Source organism: Cynoglossus semilaevis, chromosome 11 (genome assembly GCF_000523025.1).
Source record: "Cynoglossus semilaevis isolate Cse_v1.0 chromosome 11, Cse_v1.0, whole genome shotgun sequence".
In the NCBI taxonomy this organism is placed as follows: Eukaryota; Metazoa; Chordata; class Actinopteri; order Pleuronectiformes; family Cynoglossidae; genus Cynoglossus; species Cynoglossus semilaevis.
Window position 1 is genome coordinate 12,582,603 of NC_024317.1, and position 22,810 is coordinate 12,605,412.

Below are 22,810 nucleotides of genomic sequence, written 5' to 3' on the forward strand. Positions count from 1 at the left end.
TTGCTTCTCGACCAAACTATACAGACTGGAACTGTAGGAACCAGCAGTGGAGACGAACACCAGACAGCCCGCCCTTTGGCTGATTTTAAGCCACTCCGTTGGATGTCGTCAAGGAGAAGATCTCAACTGCGCCGTTTTGATTGGAAGGCTGCACCGTCACTTCGTGACGTTGACACTTCGTTGTAATGAATCGGCCTTCCCGTGCGTAGTTCGGTTGGCCGCTCCCTCGATATAAACACGGCCGGGAGTTTCCGAAAAAGCACATTCAGGCGTCAAGACTGAACAATGGTTAACATGAATAATCGACAATTTTTACTAAACTATCCACATTCGAGTTCAAGACAGTCGAGAAGGCGAGCAAATAGAAGAAAAAGGGTAAGTGGGGTTTCATTTGAACGACTTTATCTCGGACTTGGTAGATGTTTTTCGACGTTATTCTAAATAAAACATGTCCCTTACTTTGGAGAGGTGCGGTGCCTGGGCATGTTTTTCAACCATACAAACGTGTGTGTGTTTGACAGATGCCAGAATGACTTTTAAAAAAGTAATTTTTAGTCAATGTGTAGTATTTCTTTTTCTGCGTTTTTTGCATTGTTTGCTAAGTTGTTTTGCTTATACGAACTTGAATGTAGTTCACCTTTATGGTCCTGAGCGTCCGGCAACACTATGAAATCATTCATTAAAATATGTGTTTTTATTTTATTTTTATCACTTCTTTTTCTTGCCATTTAATTTGAAAGTTAATTCAACGTATCGACTCTGGTCTGCTGTTAGTGTCGTATGACAGTTCACTGGCGACTGTGGCGTCAAAACTCAATGGCATCTTATTTTGACAGCTGCGCTTTGGGAGGGTTTTCATTCTTGCGCACAGATTTATTCTTATTCAGAGAACATAAGTGATTAGTATAAAATTAAATTAGAAAGTTTTTCTTCATTCATATGGTCCGCTGTGTTTTTCCTCTCTTCGTTTCCTTTTGTTTCGCCCATTCTTCCTGCTGGACTTAATGTTTCCATGACGTAATTGTCTTGGCTTAGAGTGGACATTATTCTCACAGGAGAAACTGTATAAAATATTTAAAACGAGCCGATAACAAATCCATCCATGTTAAGTCATAATCTTAGTTTGAAGTTAAATTGACATGGGATATGTTTTTGTTTTTCTGTAAAGAAAAGGCCAAGTTATTTTGTTTATTTGTTTTCCTCCATCACTTAGGAGAGTGAAAACCCACTGTTCTGTCAACGCCACATTTATAAGGAAGATTCATTTCTATTGTTGTAACAAACTGTCGTGTATATATATTTCCATTGACAAGACGCATTAATGTGCGGATTCTTGTCCATTTACCTTTAGCGTACAGCTCTCGCCACGGAACTGAGGCGCAGAAAAGATTCACTCAGTTTCCGTAAACCACTTGTTTTTTTTGAAAAATCCTCCTTTTGTGGAGCGTAGAAACCAGGGGGCGCCATAGAGAACACTTAGGTCTTTGTTTACGAAAGATTTACAATATTTTCTGGCACAAATTCAGTATAAGAAATTTGTACATTTATTGTGATTTTTATTGTTTTATGAATTTGTGCTTTGTGATTCAGAATAATTAATAAATTAATTTTAGGGTTTGTCTGTTTTTGATTGTGATTCAGCTTTTTGAAATGAATCTGATTTTTTTTTTCTTTCTTTTTTTTCTTTCTTCAGAATTGTTGGGACAAGTTATCTCCAACAACTTGGCATACTTGATTAACGGAGCCTTTCTAAAGGTAAACAATTTCTGGGAAAAATTTTTATTTTGGTATCTGTGTGATGTTATTTTGTCATAAATGAGTGTGTTCATTTTATTTTTTAATTCATTGAATCAGATTTTTTCACAAATAAATGCGATGCAGTTCATTCATCTACACACCTAGTGTCCGTGTTGAAGAATTTACTTTTGGGTAAACTGAACAATGTTCTTTAATTTTCGGGTAGTTGTTTGTTTTAAGTGTTTGAGCAAAACAACGTTAACCTTGTACGATATTAAGTCAGCATTTATTAGTGCTCCTTAACGCCACACATTAAAATTACAACAGGACCGTAGAGAATCGTGACGAACAAAGGAGGTGGAGTTTTTGTGACGTGTCCGTCGTCTGTCACCCGGTTCTGTTTCATGGTTTTCTAAACGACTGCACGTGCGTGTGCGACTACTGCCCCTCGCAGGTCCGGTGTGAACTGTGTGGCCGAGTATCTGTGCGTTGCAACCGATTGGCGAGATGACTGCCGAATGGCTTCACCTGCCCCCGCCATACCCCCCTGGCGTGGGGCCGTTGTGTGGTGCAGAGCTGGAGGCGTGGTATGAGGACTTGCAGGATATTCTGGGCTCCGACACGGGAGGGGCAAAACTGGCACGTGCCCCCACATGCACCGAGGTCAGTAGCTGGCAGAGAGAAAAGGCTTTCACGCCCACGATGAGTGTGTTTTCATTCATACTTCATACGAGGTCTTCAGTGAAGGTTGACGTTTCTATCCTGTTTCTGTAGAGGGAGCCGGAGTTTATGGATGTTTTGGAGAGTTGCTCTCTGACGTGGCTGACGGACGGAACCCAGACGTGGGGTGATGGTGTCCAGAGGGCAGCAGAGGAGGTCCACACCACCCACCCTCTGCATCACACGTCGTCGTCGTCCTCCTCCTCCTGCATGAGTCCAGCTGTTGCAGAAGAGCTGCGGGGAGACGCTGAAAGTGGGAGAAGCGGAGTCGGAGCAGCAGGAGGAGGAGGAGGCGGCAGCGACCTGCTGCCTCCGGAGTTCTTTGAGCTGCTGAGTGAAGGAGGAGTGGGGATGGTGGATGCCAGCGGAGTGGTGATCAGTGGTGGCTACTACTACCACCACAACCACCACCATCAGCACCAGCAGGCTCACAATCCCCATCCTGCATCTCCTTCAGCCAGTGAAGAAGAACTGCCCTGTGTCCCCGATTCTCCGTCCTGCTCATCTTCAGCCTCCCAGTCACCATCTCAGAATTGCTCCTCGCCCTCCTCGTCCGTATCGTCCCCCTCCGCTTACCTGTCCTCTCGCCTGGGAAAACGCAAGAGGACCAGCAGCGAGAGGGACAACAGTGCCTTGTCCTCTTTCCATCCTTCCACACAGCGCACCCCCCCGTCCTACTCCTCTGCCAAAAAGAGTCGAAAAGAAAGAGAGCAAGAGAACGAAAGGAAGGTGCAGGAGCTGACGGAACAGAATGAGCGTTTGAAAGCAGAGATTGAAAGGTTGGGAGAAGAAGTACAGAGGACACGAAGAGCCTTGATAGAAAGACTAGTCAATACCAGGAAATGAGCAAAGATAGGATTGGGGAAGACAGTAAAAGTTGATAAGGCCTACAGACATAGAAAACGCAGTGGTGGGGAAGGTGTAACACAGTGGTGATGAAATGCCTCCAGACAGGAATGGATGGGAGAAAAAAAAACCAAAGATACAATTTTTTTAAAGAGGGGATCCTGGAAAATACATAGAGAAAGAAAGATGTTGAGAAGGAAGTGATGAAAGTTTTAAGGCCAAGAGAGTCAAGGCTGCAACAGCAATGCGGCAAATAAAGGAGGAGACAGTATGTGTATGCAATGGAAAAGAAAGGACAGACGCCGTTAAGTGCATTTCACTTAGCGGTTCTGATAGGATGGTCGATTTGGAGAACGCTGACGTTTCATCACGAGAGGGTTGAAAGTCAGAAGTGAGTGTTTGAAGATTTGTATGTAGGACAAGAAGGATGTTAACACAGAGACAGAGGGCATTTCATTATCACCTGTGCCCACCATGATGCAATAAACTTCAAATCTACTTTAAGGGCTGCAGCCTGGCAAGAAGAGATTTTTTTTCCCCCCCAAATCACGGCGGGTTCAGAAGCTCAGGAAAAGTTTGGAAGTGCCCAATTCTGTGTATGAGAGAATGATTTTTTTTTTTTTTTTTTTTTTGGGAAAAGAGAATTCCAACCCTTTCTTACTTTTATATCCCACGGCTTGTGCGTTTGTATGCTTATCAGTGTATTTTTAGAAAAACAAAAAACAAATAGGACCCGGCTATTCTTTCGAAGCTGACCTTTTCTATTAATATGGGAATTTGTGGTAGAATCATGTAGCTGTTCTGCCCTGATGTAATCCTGGTTTATTTTTATACTCGACTGTAATATACAAGTGTACTGTAATGGCTTGTACTGTAACCCACCAGAATTTCAGTTTTGTAGTCGGAGAAAATGTAAACCGTAGAACAATGTGCATGGCTTTTATTACAGACGACATTAATACCTTGAGTTAATCCTTTTCTTGTAATCACAAATTTGCAATAAAAATTACATTTTGTGACATTTGTCTGATTGATGTTTGTTGGGAATGTGGGTGTTATTATGTGACTCGGAAATAATAAAATGCAACTTTTTCCCTGCATTAACTTAATTTATTATTTGAAACCAAACATGATACTTTTAGTGAAAGACTAAAAAAAAAAAAAAAATAACCCAGGAGATGTAGATATAAAAAAGAACATCTGTAAATGCACGACACACCTTCGGTTTCCATGATTGTTATGCAGACCTGATCACAGGAAAGGTATAAAATTACAGTTTCCTCTGGTGTAAGGATTTAGGAGAAAATCCCTCCATTCTGATGCTGTATTTATTTGACTCCGTCTCTGTATGTTCTAATTTCCCCGTTCGCCCATCCGGCATTTCATTAGTCCTCGGTACCGTTATACGGTCTTAGATCCCGTTAGGGCTTAGCCATGAGCTAATACCCTTATCTTCTGGTGCAACTCTTGTTCCCGTTCTCCATTATTATAACCTGAAATCGTGTTTTTTTTTTTTTCCCTTCCTTTTTCTGTCTCACTTCTAAATGCCCTTCTGAGGCGCAGGCTCTGGGTTCTTCCCTTCAGCCACAGCCAGTTGTTTCTTTAGGTCCAGCAGTTTGGCCACTTCGGCTGTGATCGCTGCTTTGTCAGCCTTCTGGGCTTTGAGCGCTCGCACCTTCTCCCCCTGTGAGAAGAACCCCATGATGAAACAGGACAGGAGGATATACGACATTTTACCGAAAATATGTTTCAACCCAGAAATGACTGTGTAAAAAAAATGTAAACAGCTGGAAACTACATATGCGGTGTGGTTTAAAGCGCCAATAAAAGTTAAATTGAGTTCATTATTTTTGCTCCGTTACTAAGTCAGCACTAATGCTGATCATCACTGATGCTGGACAGCTGTCTCACCTGTTCAGTCACCGCCTGACTAAGCTGCTTGGCCTTTTCAGGGTCCACTCCGTTGGCCGTGGCTGGCTCAGCACCAGGAGCAGCAGCAGCAGCGACCGGCACTGCAGCTGCCGCCGGACTGACAGCTTTCTGAGCTGTCGCCTGAAAACAAGACGAGAAGAAAAAAGAGAATGTTTGAATCCCTTTTTTAAAAAAAAAAATTTTTATACCTATTTCTCTTTTCAACTCAAATTCATACCCATCATGAGACATGATGTGTAAATGGACAACGAACACAAGGCACAGATGGGAAGACGATTAAAAAAAAACTAAACTAAAAGATAAAGATAAAGACCTGTTGTCGAGGGTTAGTGAAAGACGTGCAGTTTTGACACAGCATCGCTAGTTTGCACGCAGAAAATCAACAGTCAATACCTTATTCATAGGAAGTTCATCTTCAGGCTGAAAGCAGGCGATTGAAGAGAAGGTATAAAGAGTGATTACTCCTCATGTGCACGACCGACGTTTCATATGTAACTGGTATCTTTGTCTGCATCACTCGTCAGAAGGCAAACACTCAAGTTTAAATTCTTAATTTTGAGAGAAGTGCGTCAGAACACGGCGAAAAAGGCTGTGTAATACCTACACGGAAAATGGACTTGAAGACTATTAGACATTATAAACATCAAATACCTGCTGTCCACCAAATCGCTTTTTCAAAGCCTCAATCTGGTCCGCCTCCAGTTTCTGGAACAATGGACTGACCTGGGAATATAAAGAAAAAACAAAACAAAAAAAAAAGGTTTGCTGATTGAATCTGATGATGTTTAATCTAGATTAATTAGAATGAATCGTAATCCTAATCAATTCAGTGGAATTAAAACTAGCATCATGTGTTTTGACTGTGGAGTGTCATTCTGCCCATGTGTTAAAATGGGTTCAATTTAATCCGATTAATTTTCGTGCTTCACTTCGGCAGCCCTACTATTTAAAGACAATGCTGTCTGCTGGTTGTTTTTGGAGACACCGGTCCGCAGCCATAACCCTGGTTCCTGTCTTCAGTGTTTGTGCAGACACAGGCAGCAGTGATTAGGCCTGGAGGGACAAGTGGCCTGAGAGAAAGTTGCTGTTGGAAGGACCGAAGCCTAGAAACACCGTTCAGGCTATTTGTTCCTAACAGTGAATGTGTGTGTTAACACAACTCCAATCTTTATTAGGGCAGTGAGCATGTTGCATCCGTGTTGTATCACCCAGCTTAAACACAGTGTCTGCACTGCATGTATGAAGTGAGTGAGTGTGTGGGGTACACACTCACAGTGCCGATGCGGTGACCTGCGCTCAGAGAACACGCGAAGGTGCCGCTGCCCTGGACCATGGTGTGGACACAGGTTGGGGGGGCGTTCAGTTGGTCTCTGATGGTCTGGCTGACTGTCGGCATGTACGGCTGCAGCATCGCTGAGAGCAAGCAGGCGATGTTCACCGAGACACCGGTGACTGTGCCGGCACGCTGCCTGAAGAGACAGGAAAGTGAAGGGCCGTCGTTAATGAGGTTTACTACCAGTACGCAGAAGCTAGTCCCAAACCTGGGAGAAATAAAGTCTCTTCACATCAGCCTTTAATCTGTTAATTACAATTATTTACTACACACAAAATAATACAATAGACAAAGGTGATTCATTCGTGTAACACCGGTTACACAAACGGATACACTCCAGCCCAGTAGATGGCAGTAATGCACAGGTCACATTGAGAAACATACGAATGCAAGAAACTTAGTGAACTTGACTTCCTGACGACATATTAGCCAATTTTTTTTTAACCAGGCATAATTTCAAGCCCACTGTAATGTTAGCGCTAATGTTAGCAGTTCTGGTGTAATTGCTATTGTACCAAGAATTGCTCTATAATAAAAATGCAATTAATTGCGATCAAGACTAATTTGATTTAAATCGCATCCCACAACTTTCTCTACAGTCTATAAAAACTTTAAAAAAAATCCATCTCACCTGTCTGCGTCTCCTCCCTTGATCTTTTTCCAGGGTTCATTGACCTGGATGTACTGGTTTCCATGGCGAGAGATGTTCAGGATGTGCTTCAGAGCGTCGCGTATTCTGGTGGAACACACAACAGTGATGATTTCACTTAATGCTAGTTTCGCAAAACGCAACACGCAAGACAGAACCTGGCACACATCTACAGAAAAAAGTTAACGATCTGTAGCTTTTGCAGCAGACGCAGCAGAGATCTTACTTGACTTTGTCCATGTGCAAGAGAGAAAAAAGTTACAATCTGTAGCTTTTGCAGCAGACTCCGCAGAGATCTTACTTGACTTTGTCCATGAGCTGGATGTAGTGCTGCAGCTCCCAGCTCACCATGGCCAGCAGCTTCTTATCTTCCTGCTGCAAGTCCATCACGGGCACACAGCCGTCGAAAAACTTGGTGACAAACATCCCGGCTCTGCGGCAGAGGTGGTGAAAATAAAGAAATCTCATCAGGGAAATTTAGACAATATTAAGAAAATTACATGTGGAAATAATGGAAAATGTGGCCTTTACTGATTTAAAAAACAAAAGTGCAGAAAAGATCGAGAAAAATAAAGCACAGACATGTTTCAACCAAGAACAAAATTTCTTTCCTCCAGCTTCAGAACAATTCCAACCAAGCAGCACCTTGACTGAATCTGATGGCAAAGTTATTTTTAAATCAATTAGACATCAACGCTGATGCCTGAGACCAATTTTGAAGATCAAGGTACTTTGAAAAATAGCCGGCGAGAAAAATCTTTGATGTCTGATTCCACCCAGATCTTTTCAAACATCCTACGAGGCAATGAAATCGAGGCTAAGTTGCGCCATCACAAACAAAATAGGGAAAACTGGGGTAAACTTGTTTTAGTATCTGCTGTGACAACAGTGCAACAATCTGGAAACTTGAACCGTGCTTAATAACAAGCAGCTGCTTTAATTTATGAGGAAAAAGAAAAAAGAAAACCTAAGCAACACAAGGTGAGAAACCGTGTCCCAGTTTTAAGCAATACAAGGTGAGAAACCGTGTCCCAGTTTTCACGCTCACCTGTTGATGAAGTTCCCCAAGTTGTTGAGCAGCTCAGAGTTGTTCTTCAGAGCCATGTCTGCCCACGAGAACGCCGAGTCCTGCCCCTCTGGACGCACGTAGAGCAGGTAGAACCGCCACACGTCAGATGGGATTCCGGTGTCTTTGGCCATGTCTCCAAACACACCCACACCACGGCTCTTGGAAAACTTCGTGTCTTCGTAATTCAGATATTCTGCAGATGAGACAAATAACGGTTGAAGCCAAACGCCTGATATTTAACGATCACTCCTACGTGTAATATCTGTAAGGAATGGTTGTAAAATGTAATAATAATAATTAAATACAATCAATAAACTTGTATCAATTCATTCGAGTATGACATTACCGGTGGCAACTAGATGGTTGACCAGCGTGTAGTTGTCTTGAGCTCCCAGCAGGGAGCAGGGAAACACAACGCTGTGGAACGGCACGTTGTCTTTGGCCATGAAGTTGTACAGCTCCACCTGGTGGCACAGACGCGCACACGACGGAGTGTGAGGATGACATCATATTAGATCATCGTGAGCTCATCCAGTTCAAAGAGAACTCATCAGCTCTCGCCATTTCCCCATCTCTCATGCCCCCCCCCTGGTTTCAGATGTAGGGATGAGATGAGTCAGTTAGAGTTCAGACGATAGATGCTGTTGGATCTTCTTAAGGTTCTAGTCAAATTTATAAATTTTACTGATCTGCAAAGGTAAGACGAACAATAAACATAAGAAATTTGTTTTCCAAAAAATGACTATGCGTCATACGAGTTAGTCATTTTCACTGACGACTAAAAAAATGTGTGTGTATAATGAGTAAATATAAGCTCCACAACATGCATGACTTGGGGGTTTTACCTGCTCAGGATTCTTCCACCATTTCTCCCACTGGTCAGTGTAGTTAGCAGTGATGGACAGATAACCAATGGGGGCGTCGAACCAAACGTAGAACACCTGCAGGAGCAGAAGCAGTAACGACGAAGGTCAGATGAACAGCCTTCGTTTTACGTTGACGTTTATCTAGTAGAGAACAGGAGAATTCCAAGTACAGCAACTACCAGGAGGCACCGCGCTATCATCGGTCAACGCAATATTTGTGAACAGTTAATGAAGTGCGCAGTCATTTCTAAAGTTTAATTAGGAACCTGACCTTAGACATTACGAGTCCACATTCATTATCGTCTCAGCAGGTTGCACAGCTGAGCCCCGGAGCTTCATTACAGTTCGTTAATGTGGCTAGTTTGTTTTCCCCACAGCATGCAGAAATACCGAGTTTAAAAAAACGACAAGATATGTAACGTTTGGGAAATTCAAGGCAGCAGACCTTCTCTTTAAAGTCGGGGTGAGGTACGGGGGTTCCCCACTGCAGGTCTCTGGTGATGCAGCGAGGTTTGAGTCCGTCCCTCAGCCAGGAGCGAGTGATCTGTTTGGCATTTGTCGTCCAGTCTCCTGTGCCGGTGGAGGTCTCCAGCCACTGCTCCAACTGAGCCTCCAGCTACAGGAGGTGAAGCAAGAGAATGAAAACTCACCTGGCCGTTTATACTGTACGTCATCACAAACTGTAAATGGTTGTAACAATGTCATTTCACGAGTTAATCTGTTACAGTTACACCCGTTACACGAAGTGCAGATTCGGCTCCGTACCTTTGGCAGGTCCAGGAAGAGATGTTTGGAGGAGCGGATGACTGGAGTCTGTTTGCAGACTTTACACTGGGGCTCCTGGGGAGAGGACGACAGTGACCTGAGTGGTGAGGATGCATTTGTCTTTTTATTTATTTTTTTTAATTTCTGGCGAAATGTATGTTAATGATATTTCTGAAGAGGTTCCCACAAAAGTGATTTAAAATTCAAAACTGAGGACACTGAATATCTAGTCGAGCTGTTGAAATCAACACTTTCTTAGCTTAATAAGCTTACAATTCCAACGCTCGGATAGAATGATGCGAACGTAAGATCCAATAATTAGCCTATCCACTAATTGTTGCTCAATCAATTCTACAATGCAATTCATCTCAGATGAGTTCCAGCTCCAGCCCTACGGCCATGGCAGCTCCACTGTTATGTGACAATCATTTCCTCAAGCCCATCCGTCATGGTAGCATGGTAGTTTGTGGGGGTCAAAGGTCAAGCATATTCAGCAGCAGATTCTGCATTTAGTCTTTTTTTTTTTTTCCAAAGCCACACTTGAAAACAGATATTCTTGCCTCTGTGCGTCAGTGGCAAAGTGTTATGTTTCTCTGCTTACAAAAAAGATTAGACAAATGTTAGTGTTTCACTGTAGTACTTCGAGCAGGTTTTTCTGCTGTTAGAGTTTGTAGTTGGCAAATATAATATTTTATCAACAAATTTACTCCTGGATCCCAGGCATTCGTTAAATCACCCTGCTGCTCTTTATTAAGATTTATGGCACCCGCTGCCCCGCACTCACCCCGAGCTCCACGGCATTAATGAGGCGTCCGCATTTGTCACACTGATCACCCCGGGCTTCTGGGTATCTGCAGTGGGGACAGATGCCTTCAACAAAGCGGTCAGCCAGGAAACGCTGACACTTCTCACATCGCAGTTGCTCAACGGTGTCTTCCATGAGGAACCCGTGTTCGTGGAGTCTCCAGAATATATTCTGGGCTATTCTGCACACAGAAACCAAAAACCAGAGAGGGGATGAGATCGTTAAAAGACTAATTGGAGGGGGGGGGGCATATCCATGATGCAATTTTTCATATTTTCCCCAGTTTTTTTTTTTAATGAGGCTGAAAACACACTGACAGCTGGTTTAAATGGGGGACATGTCATTGAAACCTGACTACAATGGGTTTTGCTTCCATTCATTCGAAAGTTTACCAGAAAATGACGCAAACATTTTTGACTCTGCTGCCGTAATAATGATGTTCAAACAAAGTGCCATTTGATTATTTAAAATCATATATATATATATATGTAACATTTTATATATATATATAATGATATATAATGTCATCATTATATTACAGTTGATCATATATATATATGTAACATTTTATATTTTATATAATGTCATCATTATATTACAGTTGAGGCGCCTAAAATTGATTTGATTATTATAAGGATTGTATATGATGGAATACAATAGAAATTAATCACAAAAAACATGTTTCCTATCGCAGCCATGGCGAGCAAGACAGAAAATATGGAAACAAAATTCATTTAATAGGATGTCTGTACATTTGTTAAACCTCTGTATAGTAAGGAATAACCTACATTCCACCATCATCTTCCATAATCTCTGGGATTAAACAAAGCAGACTTCATGGTTCGGAGGGCTAGACGTCCAGTATCTATTGTGAGATTACAGAGTAATCCTATGTGGATTTTACAACAGACTATATGGTAATTGCAGAGCAACAGTTTCACATCAAACCCACACGGCATCAGAACCAGAGTCAACCCACGTGAAAAGAAGGAGGCCGAATTCAAACTGACTACTCACTCCGTCTGCTTCTCTGTGGTGGTTCGGCCAAAGAAGTCAAACTCAATCTGGAACCACTTGTAAATGTTGGCGTGGATGGCGTGGTACTTGTCGCAGATCTGCTGTGGTGTCAGGCCCTCCTCTCTGGCCTTGTTCTCTGTGGCCGTGCCGTACTCGTCCGTGCCACACACATACAGCAGGTTCCAGCCTCGCATGCGGCCGTACCTGGGGGACAGGAAAAAAAAAAAAAACAGGAACAGATGGGAGCGAGCGGTACACAAGAGGAGACGAGGATACAAATACAGAGAAACAAACGCGAAGACGTCAACCGACGATATCAATGTCAAAAGAGAAGATAACGACAGAAATAACAGACCAACAACACTGACCTGGAGAAGACGTCGGCACTGAGGACACAGCCAATGATGTTACCCAGGTGTGGGACGTTGTTGACGTACGGCAGGGCACTGGTGACCAGGACATTACGCTTGTCCTTTTCTGGCAAGCTGCGACGACAGACAAAAAAAAACAGACCTCAAATGTGGCTCCTAACTACAACACAGAACATCGTCCCATCTGCTGGATGTTGGATTTGAAACATTTTCGTTTCTTATTTAACATAGAAATAAAGGGAATGACAGTCAAACATGACAAGTTCCCTTTCCTATATACACACTCACATGGGCTGTTGTCTCTCCTTCAGCACAGGGCCGGTGCTTAAACCTTTGCTCCAGGTGAGAGCAGCAGCCTCCATCTCCTCCTCTGAGACCACACGTTCTCCCTCCTCGCACTAACGTGAAAACACACAAAACATTTGTCATGGTATTTACTAGTGACATTTAAAAAAAAAATCCAATTTCAGCCAAAAAATATTATCAACCACTTCAAAATGCCCATATTATCTTCGCACTACCTGAATATAATTTCAGACGTCGAGTCGGTTTAATTAGCAGGCATAAACATTAAAGCCACTGTAATGAGGGTTGAAAAAAAAAGATATAACTTGTCGCTGCAGTTATGACATGTCTGACAATGTTCTTTGGTCAAAAAGCAAAAATCAAAGAAACCCTGTAGTTATTAAGCTTTTTTAAAATGCATTTTTGATCGTTATGCATCCTTAATACCTCACATAACCCCCTGACTCCATGAACAATCTGCTGTCACAGATCTTTTAACAGGGGCCGTAACCCCACAGCTAAATTTGGCTGACACCTGCTTCACAAGTGAAACCTGTTTGGTTGATAAAGAATTCAACATGGAGCCATTTACATATTTAATATCCTTTCTTGTAAATGTAAAATACTGTAGTTCAGTCAATGCAATGAAACAACAAAAGCATTGTAATCGAATAGATTAGAGAAAAACACCTCAGCAGAGGGGCTGTTGCTTGGCTGCGAGTCTCGGGGCTGGTTAACCTGAGGGGCAGGCTGTCTCTGCAGGTAGCTCTTCATGCCCTGAAGGCCTTTCCCCTGCAACACTTTCTGAGTAGCAGACTGGCAGCTCTGCCGTGCGTTTACACGGTCAAACCAGGAGCGCACCGACTTGTGTTCACCTGTATGAAGACAGAAATGACACAGGGTATGACAAGATGGAATACATCCGAAGAACACGTAAAAAAGTGAAGGGAAGAAGAATCAGAATCCCACATGGAACCTTTATGTTTAATTAACAATAATTTACTTCTGCTTTTACTTTACTTACCCAGCTGTAGTGAGGAGTCAGACAAGATGGGGTAGAGTGCAGCCCACAAAACGACATCAGCAACTGTGACAGCGTTCTAAAAAGTAAAACAAAAACAAAAAAAAAACAGAAGAGGGGTATAATTAGTTTATGTGCTTAGCGGTAGTGGTGGCTTAGTGGTTAAGGAATCAGACTTGGGTCTGGAAGGTTACAGGTTCAAGTCCACCAACTGCCAAGTTACCCATCCCCACACTAATTCCTGGGCACGTATAAGTTGCCCACTGTTCACTTTGGTGATTGGTTAAAAACAGAGGTCACATTCTGTTGTGTGTGCTGTGTCACAATGACAAATAATTCACTTTCATTAGAACAATGACAGTATTAAAAACAGATTCAGCAGATTTTCAACAGTTGAAAAAAAAAATTAAATTAAATAAAAAATTAAGTGCTGCTATGGGCAGAATATATTAGTCGGGTTTCCTTAGCTTAACACAAAGCTGCCTTCAGCCCATACTGATCATAATAAAAATTAACTGTACACATAGAACACCTGACAGTCACAGGTGACTTGTAGCTGCAGGGACTGGAAAAGTCTGACTTTGACATGAGGGAAATCTCTTAAGGTTTTTTTACAACGTATTTATATCTGAGAAATTTACCACTAAATTTACCAGAATCAGTTGCAGAGAGAGAGAGAGAGAGAAAAAAAAAATTCTTCCCAGAGGAGCTTGATGAGACCCAACGAATGAGCTCAGTTTGATTCAGTTGATGTTTCAACATTATGAACTTTTGACTCCTTCATAGTTGAATAGAAAGTTACAGACAAAAAGTTCAAGACCAGGTGGCATACTGACTGGAAAATGTAGAAATGAAATAAAGTCTCTCTGCTGCATTGCAAGATGTTGGTACCAAAACCATATGGTACAATTAAAAAGCCATATAAAAATTATTATTAAGCGACACAGTACCCCAGTTAAATATGGCAAATTTCCCTTGGTCAGTCCCTGGTCCAAGTAGTTTAGGGGGGCCTGCAGGACCTTCGACACCTCTGAACCTTTTCCTTGCACCACTGCCATGTAGAGAGCCTGAAACAACGCAGGCTGCGAGAAGAAACCACAACAGGGATTAATCAGAGTTTCTGGTCACGACGTCAGACATACAGAAAATACCAAAAAGAAATTGATGGAGTTAAGTAAATTAATTCCATGTTTTTATACCATTACATACTTATGATTGTACAAAAATGTACAAAATCTTGAAATTGTTGAAGCGTACCTGGAGCTCTGTGGCCTCCCATTCAAGCCATTGGTTACAAAGTGGAGGGGTTTCTTGGCCATTTACCTCAAACAGAAACCTAAGATGTTAAGAAATTAGGAGGGAAAGTAAATCCTTAAAAAAAGAATAGTCCCCTATAACAAATTTGAAAGAAACATCGGAATTCACAAATATGTAGATTGTTTTAACAGGATAAATGCACTGACTGGCAGATGGCATTGGAGCTGAAGAGGTGGGAACCACTAGGCAGGAGCAGGGCTGGTATAGCTGGACGGCTAAGAAAGGGAACCACGTTCTCTGGGTGGGAAGCATAGCAATAATAATAATATTGTGTTTGTTAATTCATTGTTTGTTACCTCGTTGTGTGAGCATCACTGGAATACGAGATGTATTTCCGTCACTTGTCATTTCGTCTCCACAAATGAAAACATTCTAATCGTTGCCAATCATTAAAATAAAATGTGAAAAGCAGCAATTTTGATAAATGGTTACACATTTTGAAATTTCAATGGGGTCCCTTACCCCCATCTGTCATTGTTACATATTAGCTTCTTATCACACAGTAATAACCGTCATTGCTTTGAATCGGTGGGTGAATTACGATACATGTAGCATGTAGTCAGGCGTTAGTAGGTAACACCGATACCATGTGTATAACATAGTAATATGGAGTTAACCACGCGTACTTACCTTCGTGATTGATATAGTCAACCCCACACTTCGCTCCAGTCTCTTCTAAGGCAGCCAACACCTTCAGACAGTGTGGGTTGCCTTCACTGACAAACAGCTTCATTTGGAAACGTGTGGCTTGTATGCTGTACTGACGGACAAATGTTAATATGTAGTAGTGTTAAAATAGAAAAAGTGGTAACTTTCCGGCGAATATCGACTCTATATAAGCTGATGCAAGCAACGTGAGCGCGGAGACAAATGGCAGAGCTGTAGTTCTATCGCGGTGTAGACTGGTTGTAAGGAACTGCCGTTGGCGTTTTTAAGAACTACATTTACCATACAAACAGCACCCGGTGTGTTCATTCGCAAAACATTGGTGGCACTTGCTCATGGTTTCTCTTTAGCGCCACCGGGTGGGGTACACTGTAGCATTTGATATTGTACCTCCGGACGACGCTTTGTAATAAAACGCGCGTACCCAACTGCTGCATGTTCTGGTTGGTTCAGCGTAGAATCATATGGCAGCCAATCTAACCCGTTTGGGACAGGAATTTTTATATCCGCTTAAAGCGCCCGGAGCTGGTTAGGCAGCCCTGAAAAGCGTTGAACAACTTTATTTAATTGCATGATAGTTAATTAATAAACCCCCATTCTAGGGTGGTTGTTGGGTTTGGGATAGTGATATGTGAAGTTTTTCTCTAATTAGTTTATCAGAGAAACCTGCGTAAAAGTCGCCAAGACGCAACTTCTGCACTTGTAGCACATTATCTACAAGGTGAGTGATGCTACGAACGCTAAATATATAATTATTCTAGTATGTTCTATAACAATTATATATCATTCGCTGTGTTTAAAATGAAATAGATACATGTAATAGACGATTACATTGTGGTGCTGTGCTTGCTAATATCTATGTTTGGTTCCTCTAGTAGTAATGTAAACTTATATAAAAGTATTTTATCATAGTTATATTGAAATATGGCACAGAAATGTGTGATACGCATTTATTGCAACATTAAGACGCGTAAATTTTATGTTTATGTAATTTTCGTTCATTTAATGCAACATTAAGACGCGTTTTTATTTATGTAAATTTTATGTTTATGTAATTTTCGTAACAGCAAATGATAACGTACCTATAACATCCTGACTGGTTTAATATATTTGTATATTATTATACAGCATTATTCTGAAGCTGCCACCTGTTGTTATGTCGGTGCAAAATACAGGTTGTACATGGCTAATGGTGACTGCATCTTCATCTATTTGATCATGAATCTATTCATGCAAGTAATTTTGAACTAGGCTAAATTTAGCCTTATTTTTAAAGTACCGGTACATTGGGTTTTTGGATGAAGCCTAAACTAAGAAATCCAAAGGTTTTAAACCCACTTTTTTTTACTTTGTGTGCCTGTTTATTATGAGTTCAGGAGTTCTCAGCTGAACTTGCTTAAACCGAGCCCACTAGTGACATAACAGTGGGCTTCTCTAGATTGACACTGTCAAAGCCACAGCACAGCTGGGGCACCGAGAAAATGCCACAGGAAACTTTTTTGACCCAACCCTCTAAAATTGTTAAAAACCACTAGCATTCTGTCGTTTCCTGTGGAACAACTCTTCAGACCACCATCAGTCATCATGAAGCACGGTGGCTCCACGACCTCAATATTTCTGCAAATGTCACAATGATGACGAAAAATTGCTTATGTAAACACTTTCCATATGGAAAAACGTCATACTGAATCTGCATGCTTCTTTGACTTTGACGGCGCTGTAACATGCTTCACAGACAGTGAACGCATGGGTTAAGACGGAAACAGTCCGATTGACGCATTGCATTTTTGCTTTTTTCGTAATCTGTCTTAAGTCCATGCATAGCAGGAGATTTGCTCCCCTTTTCACGAGCTTGTGACGTGAAAGATTATTCCCCAGTTGCAAGATTGCTGATTAAAACTGCCATGTGCAGCATTAGCAGGAGGGTTATCAGTTGGCCATAATTACTAGTGTGTGCCACAGATTACTCTTCAGGATACAGTCAGTGTAAAAGAAAAACTGATTTTTACTTAGTGTGGTTTGACTTCTTTTTTTTTTTTTTGCTGATCTGTGAAGGGTGTGGTCAATTCTTATTTTTCTGCCATTTCAATGCTATTGAGGTTTGTCCTCATATAGCTGGATTAGATCAAAGTGCAGGTGCAGTGTTGCACTTGTTTTGCACCGTGCAAACCAACTGAAAACCGCAACATACGTGCCTCAACACAGTTTTGTGACTTGTGGTCCACAACTCCAGCTCCATCCGTGAGATGCAATATTTACTGGGTGTTTTAGTTGTGTTTCTGTTGTGTTTTTGGGATGTTGACATCTCTTTAATTATGACTTGCACTAAAGGCGTGTGGCAGTTTCAAATGCACTGACGCTAATATTGAAGAAGGAGGTTCCGCTCTTCCCCTTTATGCACAATTATTTCTGCAGACTGCTGCAGTAATGTTTGCACAAAGTCAGTAATAACCAAGGATTGCAATTTTAGCATACATGGAAACACCACATGACCTGTTACAATCAACTTTGTCACAATCAAATTGGTTAATATTTCATTATTATAATAATAATATTAATAATAATAAATGTAATATATTTTATTATTATATCGATAAAAACCAATCATAATGTTTTATACCATATAGAATGTGTCACTAAAAGACGCTGCAGCTGAAATACTGCCATTGTAATGTACTTGTTCTACTGTATGTGCAATAAAGCCTTCTCAGAGCTTTGTTTTAATCCAGTTTAATCCCGCTTTTGATTTATCTGTGCAATGATGTGTGCTGTCACAAATCAGTGCGCTCTACATTAGTGTGTTATGGACAGTACAGTAGACATCAATTGAAATATACGCTCTTACTGGCACCTGGCTTTAAAGTTGATCTTTTTTTATAACCTCGGATGGTATTTTGTGACTCGTTGCGATTGGATAAGACACTTGAAAGCAAACCAAACATTTCTAAGCAGGTACGGTTCTATTTCTTTAGATTCTCAATTGGAAACATGCTGCCGAGGGCCCTGTGGGTAAATGGTCTTTCTTTGTTTGTTATGGTTGAGACCTATGTTTTTAATTGTCCAAAGTTCCTCCAGTAATCAAATGTTAACCCTCTGCAGGCATCAAAGCTGCTCTGTAGCGTTTTCCTCCGGAGGGTTAGCTCCTCACAGGCTGAGCTGTGCACAGCTGAAAGTGGAGCTTCGACTGCTCTGATAGCTTTTGACAGCTCATTCTCATCCCTGGTGGATCAATGCAGCTCAGCACTCTTCATTAGAAACATCAGTGCACGGCACATTCCCACAGGCTCGCAGGCAACACGCTAGTGAATTCAGAGACTTGAGTGATTGTTTAGTTTCACTTTCTAATGAGTTTTCTTCATTTCTTTGAGAAGGTTTTTGTTGTTGTTTTTCATATGCACGCAGATGCATGTGAACTGCAAGATGGAGAGTCCAGCATTATAGTTTGATATGTAGTGTATTTTGCTGTATAAAACATAGAATAACAAACAATGCTAATACATCTTACTGTGTCAGGCCGCTTCAGGCGAAAATCAATGCACTTCCAAATCTATATTTCTGCAACCACAGTCTCACGGGCTGGCTTTTGCAACAAATAAGGATAAAGATAAATAATAGTAATCAAAAAACATTTTGGTGGATATCTCTCTTTTATAACTGTCCCTTTCTGAAGCAGTTTAACTGTTAAATTGAATGTAATTATACTGATGTTGAGTTTAAATGACCAAGACAGATTAATGATATTAACGCCAGTTGATTAATTAATTATCATGGTAACTGGCCGAGCGCTTTTATAACCTTACATGTATCAAATCTAATATAAATATTATATGTACACAATTATAATTTAAAAGGACAAATAAACATTTCTAAAAGTAAGAATTCTGCATATTTTTTTAATTATACTTTAAAAAAATACACACCTCTATACAGTACATACAGAGTATGTAGAAAAAATACACATGAAAGTTTATTATACTATAAATTATACTAAAAATACACAGCACTATACAGTACATACAGACTATGTAGAAAAAATACACATGAAAGTTTAAATTGTCTCCTCCAAACAATTCTGCCATGTTTTCTTTAAATGGTTAAAAAAGTGAGGACTGTGAAGAAGTGTCGAGGCGCCGTCGGGATTCATCGTAAACACAAGCATTGCATCAGCAAACAGATAAAATGGTGGCATCACACGTGTGAAATGTTGTTATATGCAACAACAACGAGCGGGGGAAAACACAACGCACAAAGAGACGGAAGATGGAAGGTTGTTTTCATCCACATTGAGAACTAATGGCTGCTTCTCTGTGGGCTTCCGCCCTCTGATTGGCTGGCAGGAACATTTACATACCTAATTACTGCAGGAATTAAACTCACCTGTTTTTATTACAGAGAGAGAGGGAGAGGGAGGGAGGCAGCCATCACACAGGAAAACACAGTGTGTGTTTCTGTGTCTCTCACTGGTCTGATCATCAATAATTCACCGGATTTTTTTTTTTTTTTTTTTTTGAGGATGAAAGGCTGTTTTGGCTTCAGGCATGTGTCTCATATGGAGAGAGAGAAAGACATCAGCGCTAGTGGTTATAACTGTACATCCAGACACAAAGTGAGGCCTCCTTCACATCCATGGTTTCACTTTAACTTGTATTAGAGTTGAATATGCAGCGGAGTAGGGTAAGACTAATAATAATATCGGCCCATCCAGCGCCATTGCTGTACTGTAGTAGCGCCCTAACGCTTAATACGCTGGCGGACAATAATGTCTCTTCTTGGTTTAGCGCTGTGGCTACCCACCTCACCAAGTCGCTTGTTTTGTTGAGCGATTGACAACATTGTATGTGTTAATTCGTTCATTTGAAACTTGGAAACAGCTCTACACGGTTTAAGAAAGTGTTTCTACTTGAATCGTGCTGTGAGTGCGAAAGCTCCTCTCGCTTTCTGTTCAGTTACCTGTGTTAACCGTGCAGAAAGTTTAATTGTGTTTATTTTATGTCTTATATGTTGCCATTAGTTGTATTTGTATTTTATCCAATGTGGCAGAACAGTTTGTTTCTGTCTGTATAGATTGATATAGTGCCCGGCTGGGAGCATTTTTTTTCTGCTGTCCTCATCGTGGTTTGGTTTGGGAGGTGCGGGTCAATGTATTTCCTAATGTATATTCTACATTATACACACACACACTCTCAGATATGTCTGGTAGATTGTCAGTTTACAGAAGCAACCAAAATGTAGTATTGCATCATGTGCTCACGAAAATCAACACAAATCAACAGCGAATGTTAATTCACCGTGCTGCATCACCTCTCACTATTTTCTGAGCCTTCATTTTTAATACCCTTTCTTGCTGGAGGTCCTAAATCTTAAGGAGGTCCTAAATCATCTAAGATTTCTCCATGTGGCCGATTAATCTCATATCTAATATTTCTCCATGTGGCCGATTAATCTCATTGGGTTGTAACTTCAGCTGACTTTAACATTGATTTTTTTTTTTTTTTTTGTAAAAAAAAAACATTAATTTTTTGGCATTTTGTTTGTACGCATTTTCCAAATATTTTAAAGTGCTGTTCCAACTATTTCTGCTTATAATGTATGAACGTGCGATGTGATGCAACACTCACATCTCACACAGCCTCACTTAGTATTCAGAGGAGCAAATGAATTATGATCGTTGTTTTCCAATCAGGACTTTGCCCAGGCATCATGTCACAGTGTGTGAGTGGGAAACACTCTGATGTGAGCAGTAAATCTTTCTGTCGGGTTCTAACTTGTGAAATTTGTTCTCGCCTTTCATTTTCCCCCAGAACTTTTTTTTTTATGCATAAGTAAATACAGTGCAGTCAATATGCACATGTACGTATGTGAGATGTGTAGAAGGAGGTAGGATGTGGCATGTAAAAACCCTTTGAAGTTCCTCATTCATGCTATAAACTCCTCTCTCTTTGAAGAACATGCAGCTGCTCTCCTCCGACTTCAAACATATGGACTGAATATGAATACGATTCGACGACAAACTTTGTCTGAACACCGAGTTTGGCAAGTTCTTAGACCCTAAGTTAAATATGTTAAATATAAATAAATACAATATATGCTTGCATAATGGAGTCATGGAGCATGCCTGGAAGGATTACACTAGTTTTTAAAAGTTACTTTGAATGAGTGGCAGTCCATGGGTGAAACTTTTGAAAATTGATCAATAGCATTAATTATTTTCCTGGAGAGTTTATGATCTGGAGGTCGAGATTTAGATTTAATTCAATAGAACATGTTGTCTTCTTTGTAAATAGTGACTCCATTGAGAGGAAAATAGAGGATAATGCATGTCAGGGCTTGATGCGTATGAGTGGACCAGCCTAACGTACCCTCAATTCCCAACACCTTAGAAGAACGAAAAACACAGAATAAGCTTTATGATAAAGGCAGCATGTTTAATCATCACGCAAGATTGAGCAGAACACACAGACATAACAGAAAATAACAATGTCAAGCTATCTGGAAACTATGGTAGTTCATCCTCAGTTTATAGTGGTATGTGTTTACTCAAAGTATATGCTATGTCCTTCAGGTCTTTGTCAGCCCTTGGATCTGGGGAGGTCCAGAACCATCTCAACAGACGACCTTGGGCTCTGTCTTGGGTTTGAACCTTTTTAAGGATTGGTGTTTGCTGAAGTGCATCACCCATGGGGCTGCGTAGGTACTATTGCGTGGAGTGTGCAGAAAATCAAATATTTTTTATTGCCACAGTGGGAAAACGGCACTAAAAGGGCAATAGGAATATCAGTAAAGTTCAGTGAAGTTTTAAAGCTGTGAACTTGTAGATGTGGGCGGAGAACATCTTGACCCTAGCCTGCCTGTGAAAGGGGGCGCTGCAGAAAAAGTTTGGGAACAACAGGTGTAGATTAAATTTAAAATAATAATGCAACAAGAGAAAGCTGCTAACAGAACAACAGGTGTAGATTAAATTAAAAAAAATAATGCAACAAGAGAAAGCTGCTAACATGGCAGGCTTAGTAACTTCTATTTGTTTGAATGAACACGAAGTCTTCTTCTTTACTACAAACAACTTTACTGTTGATTGTTGATGTAACCTCGCAGATACATGGATGTCCAGCAGCGGTTGTTGATTGTTGTGCGTACGGATCGTTCGCTTGATCAATGTAGGTTGCTTTTTATATCATCGTTAGCACACAGGCCCTCTTTTGAACTTTGTGCGTTTCTCCCTATCAAATGCAAACATGGTTTATTTGCATGACAAAACAATAAACGTCAGCTGATGCCGTGTCTGCTTGTGTCACTCCTTCAGCTTTTTTTTTCCCCCCCCTTCTTTTATCGTTGGGGCAAAACGCCGGCAGGAGGAGGGGAGTGGGTCAGCAGAGGTTCAGTGATAGAGGCAGAATCATTTGGAGCACGGGAT

At 41.1% G+C, this 22,810-nt stretch overlaps 3 protein-coding genes across 6 annotated transcripts in view; 2 read left to right on the forward strand and 1 right to left on the reverse strand.

Annotated features, from left to right (window-relative positions):
- The first annotated feature begins 212 nt into the window (after positions 1 to 212).
- ddit3 (DNA-damage-inducible transcript 3) lies at positions 213 to 4,470 on the forward strand. 3 transcript variants are annotated; one of them, XM_017036548.2, is made up of 4 exons: positions 213 to 375; positions 1,694 to 1,755; positions 2,065 to 2,400; positions 2,512 to 4,470. In XM_017036548.2, exons 3-4 carry the CDS (start codon positions 2,245 to 2,247, stop codon positions 3,301 to 3,303), a joined length of 948 nt encoding a protein of 315 aa, XP_016892037.1. In that variant the 5' UTR covers positions 213 to 375; positions 1,694 to 1,755; positions 2,065 to 2,244; the 3' UTR covers positions 3,304 to 4,470. The 3 variants fall into 3 exon arrangements, with proteins under 3 accessions (XP_016892037.1, XP_008318854.1, XP_016892038.1); XM_008320632.3 differs by having other exon boundaries at positions 214 to 375; positions 2,192 to 2,400; XM_017036549.2 differs by lacking the exons at positions 213 to 375; positions 1,694 to 1,755 and having other exon boundaries at positions 1,770 to 2,400.
- Positions 4,471 to 4,795: 325 nt separating this feature from the next.
- Positions 4,796 to 15,615, reverse strand: mars1 (methionyl-tRNA synthetase 1). 2 transcript variants are annotated; one of them, XM_008320630.3, is made up of 22 exons: positions 15,364 to 15,615; positions 14,880 to 14,970; positions 14,674 to 14,752; positions 14,367 to 14,498; positions 13,420 to 13,495; positions 13,086 to 13,270; positions 12,399 to 12,508; positions 12,108 to 12,224; positions 11,740 to 11,943; positions 10,702 to 10,903; positions 9,918 to 9,992; positions 9,598 to 9,768; positions 9,132 to 9,227; positions 8,633 to 8,750; positions 8,266 to 8,479; positions 7,519 to 7,650; positions 7,200 to 7,304; positions 6,509 to 6,704; positions 5,887 to 5,958; positions 5,629 to 5,655; positions 5,215 to 5,355; positions 4,796 to 4,987 (listed from the first exon to the last, which is right to left on the reverse strand). In XM_008320630.3, the coding sequence occupies exons 1-22, from the start codon at positions 15,464 to 15,466 to the stop codon at positions 4,844 to 4,846; spliced, it is 2,790 nt and encodes a 929-aa protein (XP_008318852.1). In that variant the 5' UTR covers positions 15,467 to 15,615; the 3' UTR covers positions 4,796 to 4,843. The 2 variants fall into 2 exon arrangements, with proteins under 2 accessions (XP_008318852.1, XP_008318853.1); XM_008320631.3 differs by lacking the exon at positions 5,629 to 5,655.
- A 293-nt stretch (positions 15,616 to 15,908) lies between these two features.
- LOC107989201 (uncharacterized) overlaps positions 15,909 to 22,810 on the forward strand; it is a 15,007-nt gene continuing 8,105 nt past the window's right edge. The window contains exon 1 of the mRNA XM_025060063.1: positions 15,909 to 16,120. The gene's annotated coding sequence lies outside the window, so the exon portion shown is untranslated. The remainder of the gene's footprint in view (positions 16,121 to 22,810) is intronic.

What these genes read in the sequence shown, in the direction of transcription:
- ddit3 (XM_017036548.2), top strand. Translation starts at nt 2,245, where the DNA reads ATGACTGCCGAATGGCTTCACCTGCCCCCGCCATACCCCCCTGGCGTG. An exon ending in GTGCCCCCACATGCACCGAG is followed by an intron (nt 2,401 to 2,511) that starts GTCAGTAGCTGG and finishes CTGTTTCTGTAG; the next exon opens with AGGGAGCCGGAGTTTATGGA.
- mars1 (XM_008320630.3), bottom strand. Translation starts at nt 15,466, where the DNA reads ATGAAGCTGTTTGTCAGTGAAGGCAACCCACACTGTCTGAAGGTGTTG. An exon ending in AGCTCCAATGCCATCTGCCA is followed by an intron (nt 14,753 to 14,879) that starts GTCAGTGCATTT and finishes TTAACATCTTAG; the next exon opens with GTTTCTGTTTGAGGTAAATG. An exon ending in CAACCATCTAGTTGCCACCG is followed by an intron (nt 8,480 to 8,632) that starts GTAATGTCATAC and finishes TCTCATCTGCAG; the next exon opens with AATATCTGAATTACGAAGAC.